This window comes from Colobus angolensis, unplaced genomic scaffold (assembly GCF_000951035.1).
Source record: "Colobus angolensis palliatus isolate OR3802 unplaced genomic scaffold, Cang.pa_1.0 Scaffold15, whole genome shotgun sequence".
Classification (NCBI taxonomy): domain Eukaryota; kingdom Metazoa; phylum Chordata; class Mammalia; order Primates; family Cercopithecidae; genus Colobus; species Colobus angolensis.
In genome coordinates this window covers 2063396-2081226 of record NW_012114599.1, presented here as the reverse complement: position 1 = coordinate 2081226, position 17831 = coordinate 2063396, and the positions used below count along the sequence as shown (strand labels likewise).

Sequence of the window (17831 nt, the reverse complement as noted above, 5' to 3'; positions counted from 1 at the left end):
TCCAGTAGCCACCAGGCTCAGTTCCTGTTCTCCCAGGGCTCAGGGGTCTAAAATGGGAATAGTAACCCATTGCTGTTATAGTAATTACAGGAGATAAAGCAGGAAAAACACCTTGCACAGTATCCTATATGTAACAGGGGCTCAAAAATGGCATTCGCCTCCTTCTAGCTCCTCCCCAGCCACCCCTCCCACTAAACCCACCCACCCCTCCCACTACCCTGATCCCTTACAGGGATTTCCTGGCAGATGCTCAGAGCAGCAGAGCCAGCTTCTCTGCCCTGGTGCCTGACTTGTCACTCCCTCTCTGCCCATGGGATGTGTATTCATCCCATCGTCTTTCTCCTTCGGGGTCTGTCACCCCAGATGGCCCCTACCTCAGCGAGTGCCAGCCCCCTCAGGCCCACCGTCCCTGCCTTGGGCTGCCTGTGGGCTGTCTGCCTTGGTCTTCATCTGCTAGCTGGACGCCCCTCTGAGACAGAGTCTGGCAGAATCCCCCACTATTGCCTCATAGTGCCCAGCACAGGGCTCGCATGCTGGAGGCCTGAGTCACACGTTGGTCACTCAACCCCTGGTGCCTGACTTGTCACTCCCTCTCCCCATACAGGGCTCAGCAGCTGGCACCCGGTGACCCCCAGGTCATCCTCTATGTCTCGCTGCAGCTGGCCCTCATCCGACAGGTAGGTTGTCCCTGTTCCTAACCCCCGGGTCCCCGGGGACTGCTGATCTTCTCCTGGAAACCCAGCTTACCATCTGTGTGACCCTCTGCAAGTGACTTCACCTCCCTGAGTCTGTTTCCTTATCTGTCATGTAAGCCCTTTGAGCCCTCATCAGAGGGTCCCAGTGAGGATGAGGTCAGATAATGTGGGTAAAGCCGTGGCAGATACACAGGAAGGGCGTGTTCTCCGTCTTCACTCCCCCTATGACATTTCAGTGGCCTGAGATGCCGATGAGTGACCACCTGTCACTCATTTGTTTGTATCCTCGCCTTCCACTGCCTTTTCCCCAAGGGTCTTGGGGATAAAGTGGTGGGCTCATGGAGCTGTTGCAGGATGGGCTTTCTCTATGACCCCCAAGCTACTCCTTCACTGTGTGGACACCACCATCAGGCCTTGACCTCTGGGGCCCCATAGGGGCCTCCTGTCTGCTCACTGCCTTAGCCCCAGGACCACCCCCACTATGACTCTGCAGGCAGACCCGCCTTTTCCCCAAGGGTGCTGAGAGAATGTTGGTGTGTCCAGGACTCCCTACCTCAGGTCCTTCAGAGCCTCCTTTACTTTCCCGTGGCATCTCAGCCTGCAGGCTGGTACTCTGGGCGCACACACACAGCCTCTAAAACAGTACCTCTCAGGTGGCTTGACCCTGATGCCTACCGATGCCCCCCACCTGAGTGCCCGGAGATTGCAGACAAGCCTTTGGCTCCCTCAGTGCGGTCTTCTCGCCTGCGTCACCCAGGAAATGGGCTGAGCTCCAGGCTGGTGGAGGGAAGCCCATGTACTTGCTGTCAGGTGGAGGGCAGCCCTGCCTGCTGGGGGTGCTGCTGTGTCCCTGATACCAGCCTGGGGAAGCCCTACCTTCTGAGGAGGCAGGCCACAGCAGTCCCATTTTTTACCCGAGGACACCACTGAGGCCAAGCCAGCATAGAACCCAGGCCTCTGATCCACAGCCCACGGGGTCTAGGTACCCCGCTCCCCTGACCCTTTTGGAGATGGGGCCCTGGGAGCGTGCTCACCGGCTGGGTCTTGGTCTTATGGTCAGCTTGGTGAGCTGCGTTTCTCCTGCTTCTGGGGCAAGCCAGGCTCTGCCCTGCGTCAGCCTGACTCCTCCTCTCATCATAGTTACTCTCAGTGTTGGGACACCCTCCCTGTCACCCTATGCCTAGACCCTTATTCCGGCACCTGTGTCTGTCCTGACCTGAATTGTCACTCTGTTTCTGAGGCATTCTATCTCCCTCTCCAGGTCCTTCTGTCTCAATCGTTTTCTCCCCAACAGCCCTGATGTCATTCCGGCTGTTGTTTCTGCTGTCGTTGGCAGCTTTGCTCCCTTCCTCTCGCACCACTCCTCCCCCTGTGACTCCCTCCATCCTCCTCCACCTCTAGGCTGCGCCCACCCACCCCTGTCCCCACTCCTCACTCCTGACCCCAGGTCCTGTACAGGCCCGGAGCACCTCTGTGCCCCTCCGGGAGCATCCCTCCACTCCCAGGAACGCCAACAGAAAGACACCTGACGCCACCTTATTTTCAGTTCTCTGTAAAAGAACCAGTGCTTTTCTTGCTGACCAAGGGAATGATAAACCTTTGGTGATGCATTTTTGACCTGTTCAATTACTCACCCCTCTCTAATGAATAGCATCCATCCTCTTAGAGAGATGGCGGGCCAGGCCAGTGGAGCCTAGCGCCCAGTTTCCTTGGAGACCTCATTTTGGCAGCCTCGGAGTTGAGAAGTCAAGAACTCCCTGAATGGACAGTCCTAGCCTGCCTGGGTCTCTGAGGCCCCCAGCCGGCCCATCCTGCCCAGACCACATCTGGCTGGCTGGCACACTGATGGCTATGGATTTGGATACGTAGCCCAGGATAATCGGGTCTGCTCTGGCAGAGTCACCAGCACAGGAGCAGCCTTAGGGCCACCAACAAGCCGAGCCAGTGGCCACAGTGATCTTAGCGTCCTCCTCATATGCTCCTTGACCTATCCACAAAGTAAGGTGCCCGGGGGAGAACTCTGGGCCTGGCACTGGTGCCCACAGCCTGCACAGAGGCCAGGCTGGGGACCAACACAAAAGCCAGGCAGACTGGGGACCCAAGGTACCATGAGAAGGGTGGAAGGCTGCGTTTGAGGTTTGGCAAGAAGCAGGACTCTTAAAAAGAGACTCATGAGGTTCCTGCAGGGATGGAACCCTGACATGGAGAGAGTCACAGGAGCTAACGCAGCTCCCAGGCCTGAGAGCACGGAGGAACAAGTTCCGTCAGGCTGGAAGGCAGGGTCTTTCCTCTTCCTTAGTTTTCTGGCTTTGGGGCTTGAAGAGGGAAACTCACACTTCAAAAGTGTTTGTTCCGCCAGTACTTTGCAAGGCATTTTTTATAGTGTCTCATCTTCATGGACACTGAAATAGGTTTAACCTTTATCCTCATTTTGTAGCAGAGAAACTGCAGCTTAGAGAGGTGAGTCCTTTTGCCCTAAGATGCCAGCTGGGAAGTGGCAGAGCTGGGAGCCACACCCCAACCTGACCCCAGAGCCTCAGAGCAGGAGAGGGTGTTTATCTGTCAGCCACACATCAGGTTCTTTCCACATCACCGCGTGAACATGTTCAGAGGGGAGGGCCTCGTCAGCCCTGGGTATGTAGCTGGCAGATTCTCTATCCCAGGGCCAGGCCTTCCCGGCCTTCCACCTTCCAGCCTGCTGCAAGTTTCTCTCCCAAACCTCTCTCTCCAGACCTGGTCACAGCCTTTCTACAGGGTGCAGAGCCTCAAGCTAAGGGTGCTGCTCAGTGAAACAGCAGTATGTGGGGGAGAGGATTCCCTGCATTCTGGGGAGTCAGGCCAGGTTGAAAGTACTAGGAATCAGAGATGAGGAGGAGATGGCCAGCTGGGCCCTGCCATGCCCCTTGGCCCACAGCACAAGGAGGGCTGGCCTTGACCTGGGACAGCTTTGAGGCCAGGCCCGTCACTCACCAAACACAGGCTTAGCAGCCGGCATAGCTCACACAAGAGCACTTGGCCTGGAGTCAGGACCCCCATCTGAGAGTGCCTGCTCTGCTGCTAACTCGCTCTGCTGCTAACTTGCTCTGCAGTGTGAAAAGAATGGAAGGGCTAGAAGATAGCATTTTTGCACGTACATTAGCTCTTTGTACCCTTCTGTGGAAAAGCATATGCCTAATTTGCAGATAAGGGAACTGAATTCAGAGAGAACCAGGGACAAAGGCGAGTGAGCGGCAGCGCCAACTCTAGAACCCAGCTCTTATGTATTCACAAATACAGGACCCCTCCACTGGCCAAAATGAGCAGGATCAATCAGCTCAGATGACAGGCTGCAGGTGGGGGCTGCCCCAGGCAGGGCATGGCGCAGGGGTGCCCAGCAGGGTGCAGGGGCCAGGGACTGTGGGGTGTTTTGTAGAGAACGAGGAGATGACATAAGGGGGACAGCGGGCCACCTCAGAGGTCAAATGGGACTGTGTAAGGGGTTGCTACAGTCACCAGGACTGGCCAACCTCTTTTGAAGAAGAGAGTTTATATTGGTAACTGCCAGAATTCTTTTTTCTCCTTAATGCTTGTGGAAACATTCCCCAGACCCTGTCAGGGATGCACAGGCCAGGGCCCATGGGGCGGGGAGCTTTTTCTCTGAGGGTAGTAACCTCCACAGCTGAATGTAGATGGGTCTGGAGAGGTAGAATCTGAGGCAAGGAGAGGGTTCTCAGGTGCCTCTTGCATCCAGGGGACTCTTAGGGCCCATCCTGGGGATGTTGTGTTATGCTGAGAATGGTTTCTTCAGGAAAGGGCTCCTTGAACCTTCCACATCCTCCCATAAGTCCAGCTATGGGCAGAGACCCATCCTGGCAAGGTGGCAGGCAGCCAAGCAGGTGTGTGGTCTCAGCCCTGAAATAGTTCCCATAGGATGTACTGGGGCACCGACTGACCCCGTAACCCTGTTACCACTTGCAGGTGGGGCCCTGGCCACAGCTGCAAATCATCCATGCCCTCTGCAGCCAGATCCAGTAGAACATTGGAGTCCTGCCTGCAGGGTTGGCGAGAGCAATAGAAGGTGCCCTTCCATGCTGCACCAGCCCCTCCTGGGCTCACTGACTGGGCTACTGGAGCAGCTAGGGCCTGCCCTCTTTCATGCAGTGCTCAGAGAAAGGAGGCAGCAAACTCAAGCCAGTGAACGTTGGGACCTGTGGTGACCCCTGGTCTCCCCACCACATGAAGGAAAGGCTTTCCTGAGGCCACATCCAAATCCAGACCCTTCGAGTATGGCTTTCCTGACCCTGCATAATCTGGCCTCATCCCACCTGTCCAGAACCAGGCTTAATAAATATTTGTTGAATTGAAAATAAAACACAAGACTAGAATCTGGATTCTAGTCCCAGATTCCCACTGTGCCCATGTTAGAGGCCAGTCTCCTCGTCTTCTAGGCACTTGCCTCTGCACACTTCCCTTCCTGTGGTCAAGCTGCACCCCCTACCCGGAGCACCCCGTTTACATCATCTCACCCTGGAAAGCAGGGTCTCCTGACACATCAGTAGAACTCCTGGGTGCCGTTTCCACGCGTGGCTGCCTTGCTCTGTGGCTCCCACTCCTCCCATTTAGGAAGTACTTCCTGGTGGCTGCCCTGGTCCTTTGTGCCACACCACAAACCTGCTCCTCTTTATTCCTGAGTGTGACAGCAGACCCCTCTGTGCCAGGCCATCTGGGGCAGGTGTTTTCTCACAGCAGCATCCCTGCCCCCAGTGCCTGGGGCCCCCTTGAGTTGAGTGTGGGTGCCTTTGTTGACTGGCACCTGGCTCCTGAGTCCCAGGGCAGCATGTGCCTGGGGAAGGGCACTAAGCTGGTGGGTTCCTTCGACAGATCTCCAGCGCCATGGAGCAGCTGCAGGAGGCCCTGAAGGTATGCAAGGATGATGCCCACGCCCTCCATCTGCTGGCACTGCTCTTCTCTGCCCAGAAGCACCACCAGCATGCCCTGGATGTTGTCAACATGGCCATCACCGAGCACCCTGAGAACTTCAAGTAAGTGCCCTGAGAACACTCTGGCAGTGGGGGAGCTGGCTGGCCTCTGCAGCAGGTGCCCATGCACACCTGCCCTGCCATGGTGCCAGCCAGCACACATGGGGTAAGCACCTGCTGCATGCACAATCCCTGGTGGAGAGACAGGGGGGTGAGGACAGGTGGGGTCAGCAGATAGCTGTGGCGCTCTGCACCAGGAGGTGCCTGGTGGAGAATAGGGTGCATGTGCTACTCCTCAGCCCCCATGAGGTGGGGTCTGCATGGGCCACAAGGGAGACTGCTTGAATGCATGTGTTTGGGCTGCTTCTGTCTGCCCTGGGCTCTGCATGAGCCTCAGAATGAAACTAACTTGTGTAAGTTAATCATAGCCCTAACACAGCCAGCCAAGGATGGGATTCTAACACCAGCTAGGCTGGCAGCTGGAGACAGGGGTTACGGCCCTCCAAGGTGATCCTGCTCCTTCATATCTCCCCACCTCCCTCATTTACTGCATCAGCCAGATGCCCCACTTCTTGGAGCAAGGTTTAAGTTGCACTTGGCCTAAGTGGTGGTGGGACACAGAGGACCTGCTGCCACCCAGCCAGGACATTGGGAACAAGGCCGTGCTGGGCCAACTGAGGTGGGAGGATGTGGTGCTCTGTCAGGGGAGCAAGGGGGAGTCATCTTTTGATTTCTGCCTTCTGCCCTTAAGGGCAGGTGACACTGAGTGTAACAGGCTTTGTTTCTCAGAGTCCTGTGATCCCAGATTAGGGACCTCTGAGTAACCCACTTCCCCTGTTCCACCTTAGGGCCTGAAGGAAGGTGATTTAGAACCAGCCCAAGGCTGTCCCCTGCAGACAGCAAGGAAAAAGCTAGAGTCCTGGCTGCCCTGATAGGTGACTCATGCTGTGTAAATAGGTTCACAAAGGATTAGGGAAAAAATTGCTGGGTGATGAAGGGAAGCTTCAGTGGTCCCAGCCTAGGGAGGTTCCCGTCACTGGGCTTTCACGTCTGTCCATCCCCAGCCCATCAGAGGCAGGGCTGACCACAGGGGTGGGTTCAGGTTTTCCTGCACCCTTGGCCTCCTTCAGACGACAGCAGATAGTTCTGCTTGTGGCCTTTGCCAGCATGCCGAGCACTGCTATTGGTGGCTTCCTCCTCCCCAAAGCTAAAGAAAGGTGCTTTGGGAGTGGCAGTGTTTCCTAAATATAAACCCCATAATGTGCCTCCCTGAAGAGGGGAGCCCCAGTGACCAAGGCCAAGGACAGGTATTCATCCTGCTGGTCAGCCTGGTCTGCAGCCCCAAGACGCCTGAGCCGTGCCCTGCTTCCCCTAGTCCACAATGACCCCTGCCCCGCCCATTCCCCCTCCATCCTGGCCTAGGCAGGTCCCCGCTGCTCACAGCCAGGTGTCAGCAGAATGGCCGACTTGACACAGCCTGTCTTTTGTGTTCGTGGCTGGCCCTGATTCTGAGCCTTACCCCAGCAGCATTCAAGAGACTACAAAAGGTCAGGTGCAGTGGCTCACGCCTGTAATCCCAGCACTTTGGGAGGCCGAGGCATGTGGATCACCTGAGGTCAGGAGTTCAAGACCAACCTGGCCAACATGGTGAAACCCTATCTCTAATAAAAATACAAAAATTAGCTGGGCGTGATGGCAGGTGCTTGTAATCCCATCTACTCAGGAGGCTGAGGCAGGAGAATCACTTGAACCCGGGCGGCAGAGGTTGTAGTGAGCCGAGATCGTACCACTGCACTCCAGCGTGGGCCACAGAGCGAGACTCAGTCTCAAAAAAAAGAGAGGGACTACTGAAATTCCAGTCACTTCACCCTCAAAGGCCAGTAGCTTAGGAAATCCTAACACAGAGAAAACAGTATGGGTGGACAAGGGATTAGTTACCTTGTCTCATTAATCCCAAGTGCAATACAGTAATACGAGGTAAGAACATTTTATTTTTAATGAAAATGCACAAAAGATGTAGGTTCCCCACTCCTAGTGCCAGTGCCTTACTTTGATCCCAGCTCCATCCTCACACCTCTCTGGCAGGGTCTGACCCACTGCTGCTGGCCTGCGTGCCTGTGTGTGTTTCCACTTCAGTTAGGCTTCATCGGAAACTGAAATGGCCAAGCAGAAAGACTTAGAATCCTAGGCTAAGGAAAGGGCTCTTCGTCCACCCTGGGTCTGTGGAGCACAGGAGAAGCAAGAGGCCTGGCTCAGCTCGGCATCAGAATTTCCTAATGAAATCTTACTTGGAAACTGAGACTGTGATGCAGGTGGGAGCACCGCTGCTCTGATGGAGTCAGGGAAGGTGATTCACACCTGCCCAGTTCCAGCTGAGGGGGCCCCTCCATCCCAGCACCTGGCATCTCACCACTCAGCATCTCTTGCCGACTTCTGAACTGATTGCTTTCTACCAGGCTAAAGCAGCTCCCCTGGCCTGCTGTGGGGAGGCTAACTCCCTTTTTTGGAAATCTGGCTGCAGCCCAGGCTGTGTGAGGTGTGGCAGAAAATGGGGTCTGTCTCCCCATCAGCTTTCTTGACTGTCACGCCAGGAGTACCTCCTGCCTTCATCTTCCCAGGCTCTTGGACTGGGCTAGGAAGCTGTCCGTTGCCCTGTGGGCAGTATTTGTGCCCCCGCTGCTGCCCTGCCTCGACACACGCACTTTCCACCCTTCCCTTCCTCCCACGCTCACTCAGGTGCCGACTCCTTCCCCAGGAAGTGTGCCACTCACTGACAGTGTCCTTGGTCAGGGGTTGCCTTGAGGTTGGTGACTGCCCCCAGGTGGCCCAAGGGTGGACATCTGGGTCTCCAAGAACCCCTGGACCTGAACTATGACATTTTGTGCATGCAAGCCTGAGTCCATGGAAATGGCTTTCAGCAGATTCTCAAAGGGAGCCCGACCTCAAAAAAGGTTGTGGAGCCCTGGTGCAGACTGCTGTTTGTCAACATGCAGGGTAACTGTACCCTTGTCTCGGGTGCTTCCCCAAGGCTTGCAGGGAGCTTCCTGGAGAGCAGTGTTTGCAGGCAGGAACCTCTGCCTTGGGAACAACTCACCCATGCAGACATCACAGAGCGACTGCAAGGGCTTCAGGAGCTGTGGAGGGTGGGGCCTAGGGGCCGCAGGAGGGAGTCAGCTCTGAGGTCAGAGGAAAGCATTGAGTTCCATGCCCTGAGGGATTCTGAAGGTTCTTCTACAACCTGTCACTCACTGTAGAGTACTGTGCTGTGGAGCATTTGGGGATCTGCAGGCCCCACCCCCAGTAGTGCCTCACTTTCCTCAGTCTGCTTGTACAGGGCTGTGGGGCTGGGGGGAAGCAGCAGTAGGTTCTTCGTCTTGAGCCACCATGAGCTCCTCACCTCCAGGATCCCGAGGAGCTCTGTTTTGATCCAGCTGGCCCTAAAAGGCTGCAAAACTAATTGGGGGAAAAAAATTACAGGGACTTTTGGCCTCCAGAATTGTAAGAAAATAAATCTCTGTTGTTTTAAGAAAAAAAGAAATTGTGTCTCTATATACCATTTATAGAGCCATAATACTATCTGTACGGCTGGGGTGGGTCGGAGAAATCCATCTACCGCCAACCTTTGGTGAGTGACCACAGGGTATGACCGTTGTCTCTTTGTAAGTAAGTCAATGCTATTCGCCACAGATGAAACCTCAGAGCATAGAAACTCATGGATTAGCAGGAAATGTCACTGAGTCCATTACAGGTCAGGGATCACTGAAAAATGTCATTGCTCTTCGATTGACACTGCACCCTGCTTCCTCAGCTGCTCTCTGCATTTGAGGAGAAGCCTTTTGTGGTTCCAGCTGTTGCCAAGGCAGTTAATTAAACAACCGGTCTGGTAAATATCACTGCAGCAAAACAACAAAAACCAAACTCCCTTTGTCCCGACCTCATCGTCCCCAGCAAGGTCTGTATCCACAGGACACTTAAAGGCACCTTATAGAGGGCTGTCCCAGTGCCTGAAGCCTATTAGAGGCGTCTCCTTTCAGCCATCAGTGTTAGAGGCCATCCGTGCACGGGATCCCAGAGCCTGCTTCAGGAATGGCAGAAGCTGGCTCGTGCTGGGCATGGGCTTTGCCTGTTTCACCACTTTCAGGGAGGCCTGCCACAGGGGAGGAAACTGGTGGGGGAATGGACCCCTGTCCGTGTGAGCTGGTCCTTGTGTGAGAGCCACAGTGAGGTCCCAGCCCTTGAGTCATGTCTGTCACCGGCCTGTGCCACCTGCAGCAACTCACTCCTCTTCCCCTTGCCTCTGTTTGCTCATCTGCCAGAAGACGGACACCTGCTCTGTCTTCCTTGGCTTGTGAGGTTTATTGTGAGGCTCAGGAGAGGGCACACAGTCGATGCACAGCCGTGTTTGAAAGGTGGCAGTATGGAGGGGAGGGGAGGCTGTCCACCAACAGCATCAGGCTGTATCCTGGGTCCCAAGGGCGGCAGTGCCTGGGGAAGGCCAGATAGGCCAGGAGGTGCGGGCAGCCGAGACTGGGCCCTGACAGAGGCAGGGAAGGAAGCTCTGGGGAAAGGTTAGTGAGCTCCTTGACTGCACAAGAAGTCACCACTCCCATATAGGCAGACTCTAGGCTCCCGGAGAAAACCCAGCTTTCGTGGCGTCGAACTTTTGAAAAGCCTTCTGAATTCAGGTTAGAAAGCAAAGCGAAGAGGATCTTGATTTCTGTGCTGTGGGATGACCTTTAGTTAGTGGAGCTTGGGTTTAAAAAGGCAAAAAACATGATGAGGCAGAGACAGCCCCACAGGGACAGCATAAACCTCGCACGGTGGGAACTAGACACCCCAAGCAGCTTCCTGAAATCCTGTGGGCTTCTGACTAAACCCTGGACACATGCGCCGGCTGGGCTGTGCCCGACCAAGAGGCCAGGCCCGCAGGGGGCCTCAGGGGGCAGCAGCTCCCTATCCAGGCCTGGGTTCCGGGCCAAGCCGCGGAATGCGAAAGGTCCCGTGCATGCTTGGAGATGCCTGTGCGAGTCCTTTCTTCTCGTTTTGGATATGAGAGGCAGCTGGGAGGCCCTACCAGGGAGGGGCAGGAATATGGGGTGAAGGGGAACAGGCCACTGATAAGCGTCCTTTCTGAAGCCATGGGCTCCGTGGGGCGATGGTTTTAGGTAACAAATTCCTTGGGCTTTAGTCAGGCCGCTTGTAGTGAAGGTCACCATAGTAACCAAACAAAGTTCCTCAGCTCATGATGGGAGCTTTCCAATAACCAGCCTGTCAGTCACGGCTCCCGTCCCAGGCCTGGCAGTCTGCCAGGGTGGTTTTGAAAGCCCAGGCCATACATAGGTCAAGGGAAGAACAAACAATTTCCCCTTCCCCTCTCCACAGTGGGCAAGGCCACCTCCTCCCAGCCCCCAAACCTCCGTTGGTGGTGGTAGGTCTGCTTGGGAGTTTCTGCTGACCCGGTACTGGTCTCAGGTGGCTTGGAAAGTCCTGGGGGAAGCTTTCAGAGCCCGGGAGACCCTCCCCAGTACAGAAACAATATGGGCCTCCCAACAAGCCAGAGCATGTGCCTGTAAACAAATGGAACCACACAGCCTTCTGCTCAGGAAACCTAGACTGTTTGGAAACTGTTAGAGCTGATAACCGGGCGTTAGCTGGAGCCATACCTTGGCTGACTCTAGCAGCTAAGGCTAACGTTGGAGCTCAAGGGCACCCCTGGGATCTAGCTGGCGTACCTCATGTTTTTTTCAGGTGGTACGTGTGATATATTTCTCGTGGTCCATTCCACTGAGCAGGGGGATGAGTCCCGGGGCTTCTGTTAACATTTCTGACTTAAACCCAGCGTGTTTATTTGATTGTCCTTATTAAGGACTTGTAGTATATCAAAAGGATGCTAAGCATACCAACACTCCAGCGAGGGGCTGGAATCAAAGGTATTAACACAAACATAGTTTATCACTTTGCTGGGTTCATTAAACACTTTTGGCTGCCACAGCCCCTGAGGAGGATACCAGCCATGGGGGAACCTTGCAGGCCATGTGGCAGAGGGAAGTGTTAAGCCGGTCATCATCACTGGCAGCACCAGATCCTTCCCCAAAGGTCAGTTCCTCATTAGGTAAGCTGAGTTGACATTCAGCATTTCCCTTCGTGGGCTGGCCCGTGAGAACCTCTGTGACCTCGCTCTGTGTGACATGTGTAGGTGAAAGAGAATGGTCATCATTCTCCAGTTAGTGGTCTACCTGCATTCAGACTTCTCGGGTAGATGACACAGGTCTTTTTGTTTGTCTGGGGAAGAGAGGAAAGAAAGGAAAAAGGAAAGAACATAGATATTTTCAGGCTTTGTTTTCCAAAGTGGTGGTAACCCTTTCCTTCTGGTACTTGTTGCTTTCCCTGCTTGCAGCAGGGGCTGGAGGCAGGAATTGTGGCCCAGGGCACATGGTTCTCTGTAGCAGGAGAGGCCCAGCCCCAAGACAAAGCCTTTTTGCCCCTGGGAGAAGGCCCATGCCCACAAAGCAGAGCTCACCCCCCCTTTGCAGTGGGAGATCTTTAGGTGCCTGGAGGTCTGACACAGGGCAGGGAGACCAAGGCATTTGCTTTGTTGTGTCTCAGCCCTGGCTGGGAACCTGCCTTTGTTCCTAAGGTAAGAAGACCTAAGAGTCTTCTTTTGGGAAGTTCTTCCACCCTTGAATGGCCATGAAAAGGCTCTGTGTGGTTTACATTTAAGTCTTTCAAGATCAAGAATTTGTGTTTGGGGATCCTCTCAGGGTAGCTGGAGATAGCTGCAGGGAGGGAAGCCGAGACCTGAAGGCCAGTTGTGTCAGCCCAGAAACAGATAAGAATGCTGTGTAACCCTGCGGCCAGCTGCAGGGTAGGGGCAGGCTGCTCTCAGAGCAGCCCTGGGGTCCTTCACCAGGTCAGGGACAGTCTTTGAAGTAAGGAGGCGCTAACTTCAGGAAACCAAAGCTTTTGAGGCTGTTGATTTTTAAAGCTTCAAAGTGAGATCAGGTTAAATGAATTCATTAAGAGGTGGAAGATCATCATGAGCCTTATAAGATTAGAGGACATGGGTCAGTCTAATCCTCTAGACCCAAGGAAGAATAAATAGTTTTAGGGTTAAGAAGAGCTGCTAAAAAATGTCCCTTCTGTGTTAGGGATTAGTCTCTGGGAAGGTAATAAAACTGGGGCTGACTGTGGCCCTCCCCCTTTCAGGGAGGGTAAGGCCTGTTAGAGTCCTTTTAAAAATCGTACCTTCTAGGCTGGGCGCAGTGGCTTTAGGAGGCCAAGGCAGGAAGATCACTTGAAGCTAGGAGTTTGAGAACAACCCTGGCAACATAGCAAGACCTCATCTGTACAAAAAATTTTAAAAATTAACCAGGCGTGGTGACACACACCTGTAGTCCCAACTACTTGGGAGGCTGGGGTGAGAGGATCAGTTGAGCCTAGGAAGTTGAGGCTGCAGTGAGCTGTGATCACACCACTACACTCCAGCTTGGGTGACAGAACTGTCTCTTTAAAAAGGTCCTGAGCATTGTTGGATTTAACATGGGTGAGAGACCATGTGTCTGGGAGACCTAGATCACTCAGCACATCCCCGCCCCCCCCAAATCACTCAGCACAGACCTAGATCACCTAGACCCTGGCCAGGGTCTGGGTGATCACACCTGAATGGGGGGGAGGGGCAGGCTGGCCCCTCTCTCCCACTACAGGCCTTTGTTTCTGCCCTTCCTGCCCATCTTCAGAGGACCCCCTCAGGTCCACTTTGTCCCCAGAGCCCCTGTATTTCAAAGCTGAACCACTCAACTGAGTACCAGATTCTGTAGTTCTTGTGTTTCCTAATGCGTTGGATGTCTTGTCTGAGTTTAGAAGTACCTTTGGGGCAGAGGCTGACCTCTCCTCTGCCTGCTACCCCCATGGTAGGGAAACCCCCACTAAGCACAAAACACACTCCAGTGGAATGTTTTTTGCTAGACAATGGGAGCTGTTTTGTTTTTTGGAAGGAAGAGAACCGTGTGGGGGATTTGGGGATCTCACAGCCAGAGTGCTGTCACACCCCTCACCCAGTTTGGTTGTTTTGGTTTGGTTGCTTTGTTTTTTGGTCTATACAGCACCCCTGTTTTGAAGATGAAGAAACTAATGTGAAAGTTAGATGATAGCTCAAGATCACGTTGCTGATGAGTGGTGGAGCAGAGGCTAGAACCCATGCCGGCTGATTGGCAGGACCACCCTGGTATACTTGAACTCCGAGAGCTTCAATAACAATGATGCACCCAGTGCTGGCTCCTGCTGGGCACTGCTGTGAGCACCTTGCTGCATTAGCTCTGTAATCCTCTCAGCACCCTAGGAGGGATAGGAACTGTCATGATTCCCATTTTATGGATAAGGAAACAGAGGCACAGAGGACTTAAGTAAGCACCTGCACGTAATGGGGGCGGGGGGACTGAGAATGAAAGTTTGGGCAAACTTGGATTGAACCCTTTCTGAAGTGCCAGCCCCTGCTGGGCCTTTTATGTGCATGATGTCCTGCAGCAGTCCTCAGGGTAAATAGATGCTGTCATTCTCATTTTACAGATAAGAAACTGAAACTCGAGGCTTGGCGCTGTTGCTCATGCCTATAACCCCAGCACTTTAGGATGCCGAGGCGGGCGGATCATTTGAGATCAGGAGTTTGGACCAGCGTGACCAATATAGTGAAACCCCGTCTTTACTAAAAATAAATTTTAAAAAAATTAGCGGGGCGTGGTGGCGCATGCCTGTTGTCCCAGCTACTCAGGAGGCTGAGGCAGGAGAATCACTTGAACCCAGGAGGTGGAGATTGCAGTGAGCCGAGATCGTGCCACTGCACTCCAGCTTGGGCAACAGAGCGAGACTCCATCTCAAAAAAAAAGCGGGGGGAAGGAAGGAAGGAAGGGGAAGGGAAAGAAGGAAGGAAGGAAGAAAGAAAGGAAGGAAAGAAACTGAGGATCTGTGACTTGCCCAAGGTCACATGGCTTCAAGGAGGGACACTTTGGTCATCAGACTTGGACCCTGCTTGTCACCACTGAGTCCAACTTGGTGCAGCCCGGGCTGGGGCCCATTTACTATATAGGCTCTGGCCTCCTGGCCAAGGAATTAGACTTTCCAGAGGCATGGCCTCCTGACTCAGAGAATAGCCTGCTTTTTCACTCAATTGTGTGTTTTCTATAAAAATAGAACTCTTCATTAAAACAGCTCAGCACAGCCATCAGCTGCAATTACTAATTACTGTCCTTTTAAGAGATAATACGCCTTTCTATGCATTCACCACACCTGCTGCCACTTCCCGTCCACCCCCCCATCCCCTCTACCGCCACCCCCGACACACAGAGGGTTCCCAGAATGGCCAGGAGCCAGAGGGATCCGGAAGAGCTGCCCAGGGCCCAGTGAACACACATGGGACCAGTAGGACCCAGAAGAATGGAGAGTTTCAGGGACACCCTGCAGCTTTACTTCCTTGGAGCTGCTTGGATCCTGGGAACACCTACAGTGTTCCAGGCCTTGGTGAGCCCTTGTGACTCAACTTTCCTCTTCCATTCTTCACCAATTTGTTGAGTGATATGAGAGCAGGCACCAAGGATATAAAGATAAGAAAGACCTAGTCCCCACCCAGATGAAGGAAGGATCTCGCAGGAAGACAGGTCTGACAACAGCAAAGATGACTGAGAATGACAGCTAACCTCTCTTGAGGGGTGACATGCGCCAGGCACAGGCTCTCTTTCCTTTAGTCCTCCCAGCAACCCTCCTGGGCAGTACCATGACTGTCCTGCCTTGCAAATGAATAGGCACCATCAGAGGTGAAGGCACTTCTAGGAAGCAACAGAGCCTGGAAGTATACCCACATCATCTGATGCTAAAGGCCATGTCTCAACGAGGAAGTGGCTCCCTCGTGTACATGGTGGTTACTGTGTTCAAGTGTTCATTGCAGGTGCTGAGTAACTACAGGGAGTTACTTTCAGGAACACGAAAGTAAAAATGTGGACCCGTCGTGCTTGCTGCCCACACAGCCTGTGTGTTTCCCTGCAGCCGGCTCTGCTGTGCCAACTTCCACCACCACCAAGAGTGGTGTGCTGGGGTGAGCAGCCAGGGCCACAGGAAGGGTGAGGATTGGTGCCCCCAGGTAAGGCGATGGAGGTGACCTCTGACCCCAGGACTATGCTTTGCTTAGCCAGAGACACCACAAAAATATCCCCTATTTACAGGATAACTGTTTTTTTTTTTTTTTTTTCGTTTTTGGAAAAGCCATACTAAGGGTCTCACCCTCAGATCTCTTTATAGCAGTGGGAAGAAATTGTTTGTCTTTGCCTCATGTGGGAACAGCGCCAAGTCTTAATCCTTCCAACAAATAATTAGCAGCATGATCCTGCCCTAGGAGTGCAGGCCAGGCGAGGTTAGAAAGAAAAGGAGGAAGAGGAGGCAGATGCCAGCATTCTCCTAGGAACCTCCATCATCAGCCCACGCTGGAGCAATTGGGGAGATTGGCAAAGCTGGTGGCCTGTGGCACAGCCATTTTCTAACGGGGAACAGAGACACCAGCCTCACTGGTCTCGGTCTTCCTCCACAGAATCAGGGCTGCCCTCGACATACAGACCCCGTGGGCTGAGATGTCCCATGGTTCAACAGGGGCTGGCTCTGTCAGGTCACCTGAGTGCTTTTCTGTGCCGCTGGATGCTGCATCACGCTTGCAGATGACATGGGAGTCGGCAGGTCCCAGCGGTTAGGATGGTGGGTGAGGGAGCACTGAGCCTGGGTGTGGGGTGGCCGGTGTGGTCTACCGAAGGCTCTGGCAGCATCCTGACGAGGGTGTAAGCACGTAAAGAGAGGGCTTATGTCTGCACTGGGCTCCCCACCCCGACCAGGGCCTGTGTGCCACATGGCTTGGATGGGCCTGCAGAGAGTACCAGGAATGGGTACCCAGCCATCCTTCCCTAGCCCCAGCAGTGTGACCAAGCACTTGGAGTGTTTACACTGACCCATGCTCCTTCCTCTTTTCCAGAGAGAACACTCACTTTCATATCATCCTTCGATGCCAATGGCATGGCAAAGGCGTTTGGCCTTAAAAGACCTCCGTGTTGACTTCACATGGGCTTCCACAGCTTAAAACAGGAAAATGCTTGCAAGAGGGGTCACAGTGAGGATGCTTTGCCCAGAGCCCAGTTCCTGTAGCTTTATACATCTCCTTTCATCCTCTTCCTGTCATAAGCCTGTCTTAGGTCCTAGGAGTGAAGGGCCTAGTTGAACAGGCCAAGAAGCTCGGGGCTTTCTGGGAGCCTTCAGAGGCACCTGGCCTGGAAACTTGCTTCTTGGGATCTGGCCGGCCTGCAGCTTCAAAGCAGGAGTCCCTTCCCTGTGTGCTGGAGAGCTGAATGCAGCTGCTGCTGAGAGGTCATCACAGTTCAGCCTGGTGGGAGTTCGTGGGACAGGTGACTTTACTCCTATTGTACAGGTGTGGGACCTGTGACATGCCCAGCTGGGTGACCACAGAGCTGGGACTTTGGCTTGGGTTTCTGATTCCTGGGCCAGTGTGTATTCACTTTGAGTAACGACACAGTGTGGGGCTTGAGGACAGTACTGTGACCGTTGCTCTTCTGGAATGGCTCTTATTGGACGGCATAAATGTTGAAAGCTGCTGGATTTCAGTATTCAGGCATTTCGATCACAGAGACTCTCCTCAGTGATACTCTTTGGCCTTGTCCAGTGACTGTCTCCTGGGATGGAGGCCCTCCACCCCCACCCCAGTCAGGAGGAGCCAGAAGCTTCCACATCTGGAGCCCACTGTTCCTCCCCAGGTCCTGCTTTCACAGGGAGGAAAACTTTGCTTCTGGACAGTTTGGAATGGAATTGGCCAGCGCTCTGCTTGTCAGCTGTGGGAGTCCGGCCCACACTGCAGCTATGGGGAAGCAAGTAACAGGCTCCAGGACTAGGCAGATACTGTGTGCTCAGCACTGCGCCAGGCGCTGGGGAAGGGCAGCAGGGCCCTGCCTGCAGGCACTTGCAGAGCAGTTGGGGACGCACGATGAGGCACAGGACAAGATAAACGGTGGTTTCACCATCTATAGGCCAGGCTGGCTGCACACTGATTCTAGAATGTCTGACATTAAAAATGCTTGAAATGCCAGGTGCGGTGGCTCACACCTGTAATCCCAGCACTTTGGGAGGCCAAGGTGGG

General features: G+C 54.0%; 1 protein-coding gene across 4 annotated transcripts in view; it reads left to right on the top strand.

Annotated features, from left to right (window-relative positions):
- Positions 1-17831, top strand: part of TTC7A (tetratricopeptide repeat domain 7A) — a 159889-nt gene that overhangs the window by 107586 nt on the left and 34472 nt on the right. For all 4 annotated transcript variants that reach the window (XM_011935874.1, XM_011935875.1, XM_011935873.1 and 1 more), the window contains 2 exons: positions 605-677; positions 5556-5716. In XM_011935874.1, coding sequence (XP_011791264.1) covers positions 605-677; positions 5556-5716 — 234 coding nt within the window. The remainder of the gene's footprint in view (positions 1-604; positions 678-5555; positions 5717-17831) is intronic.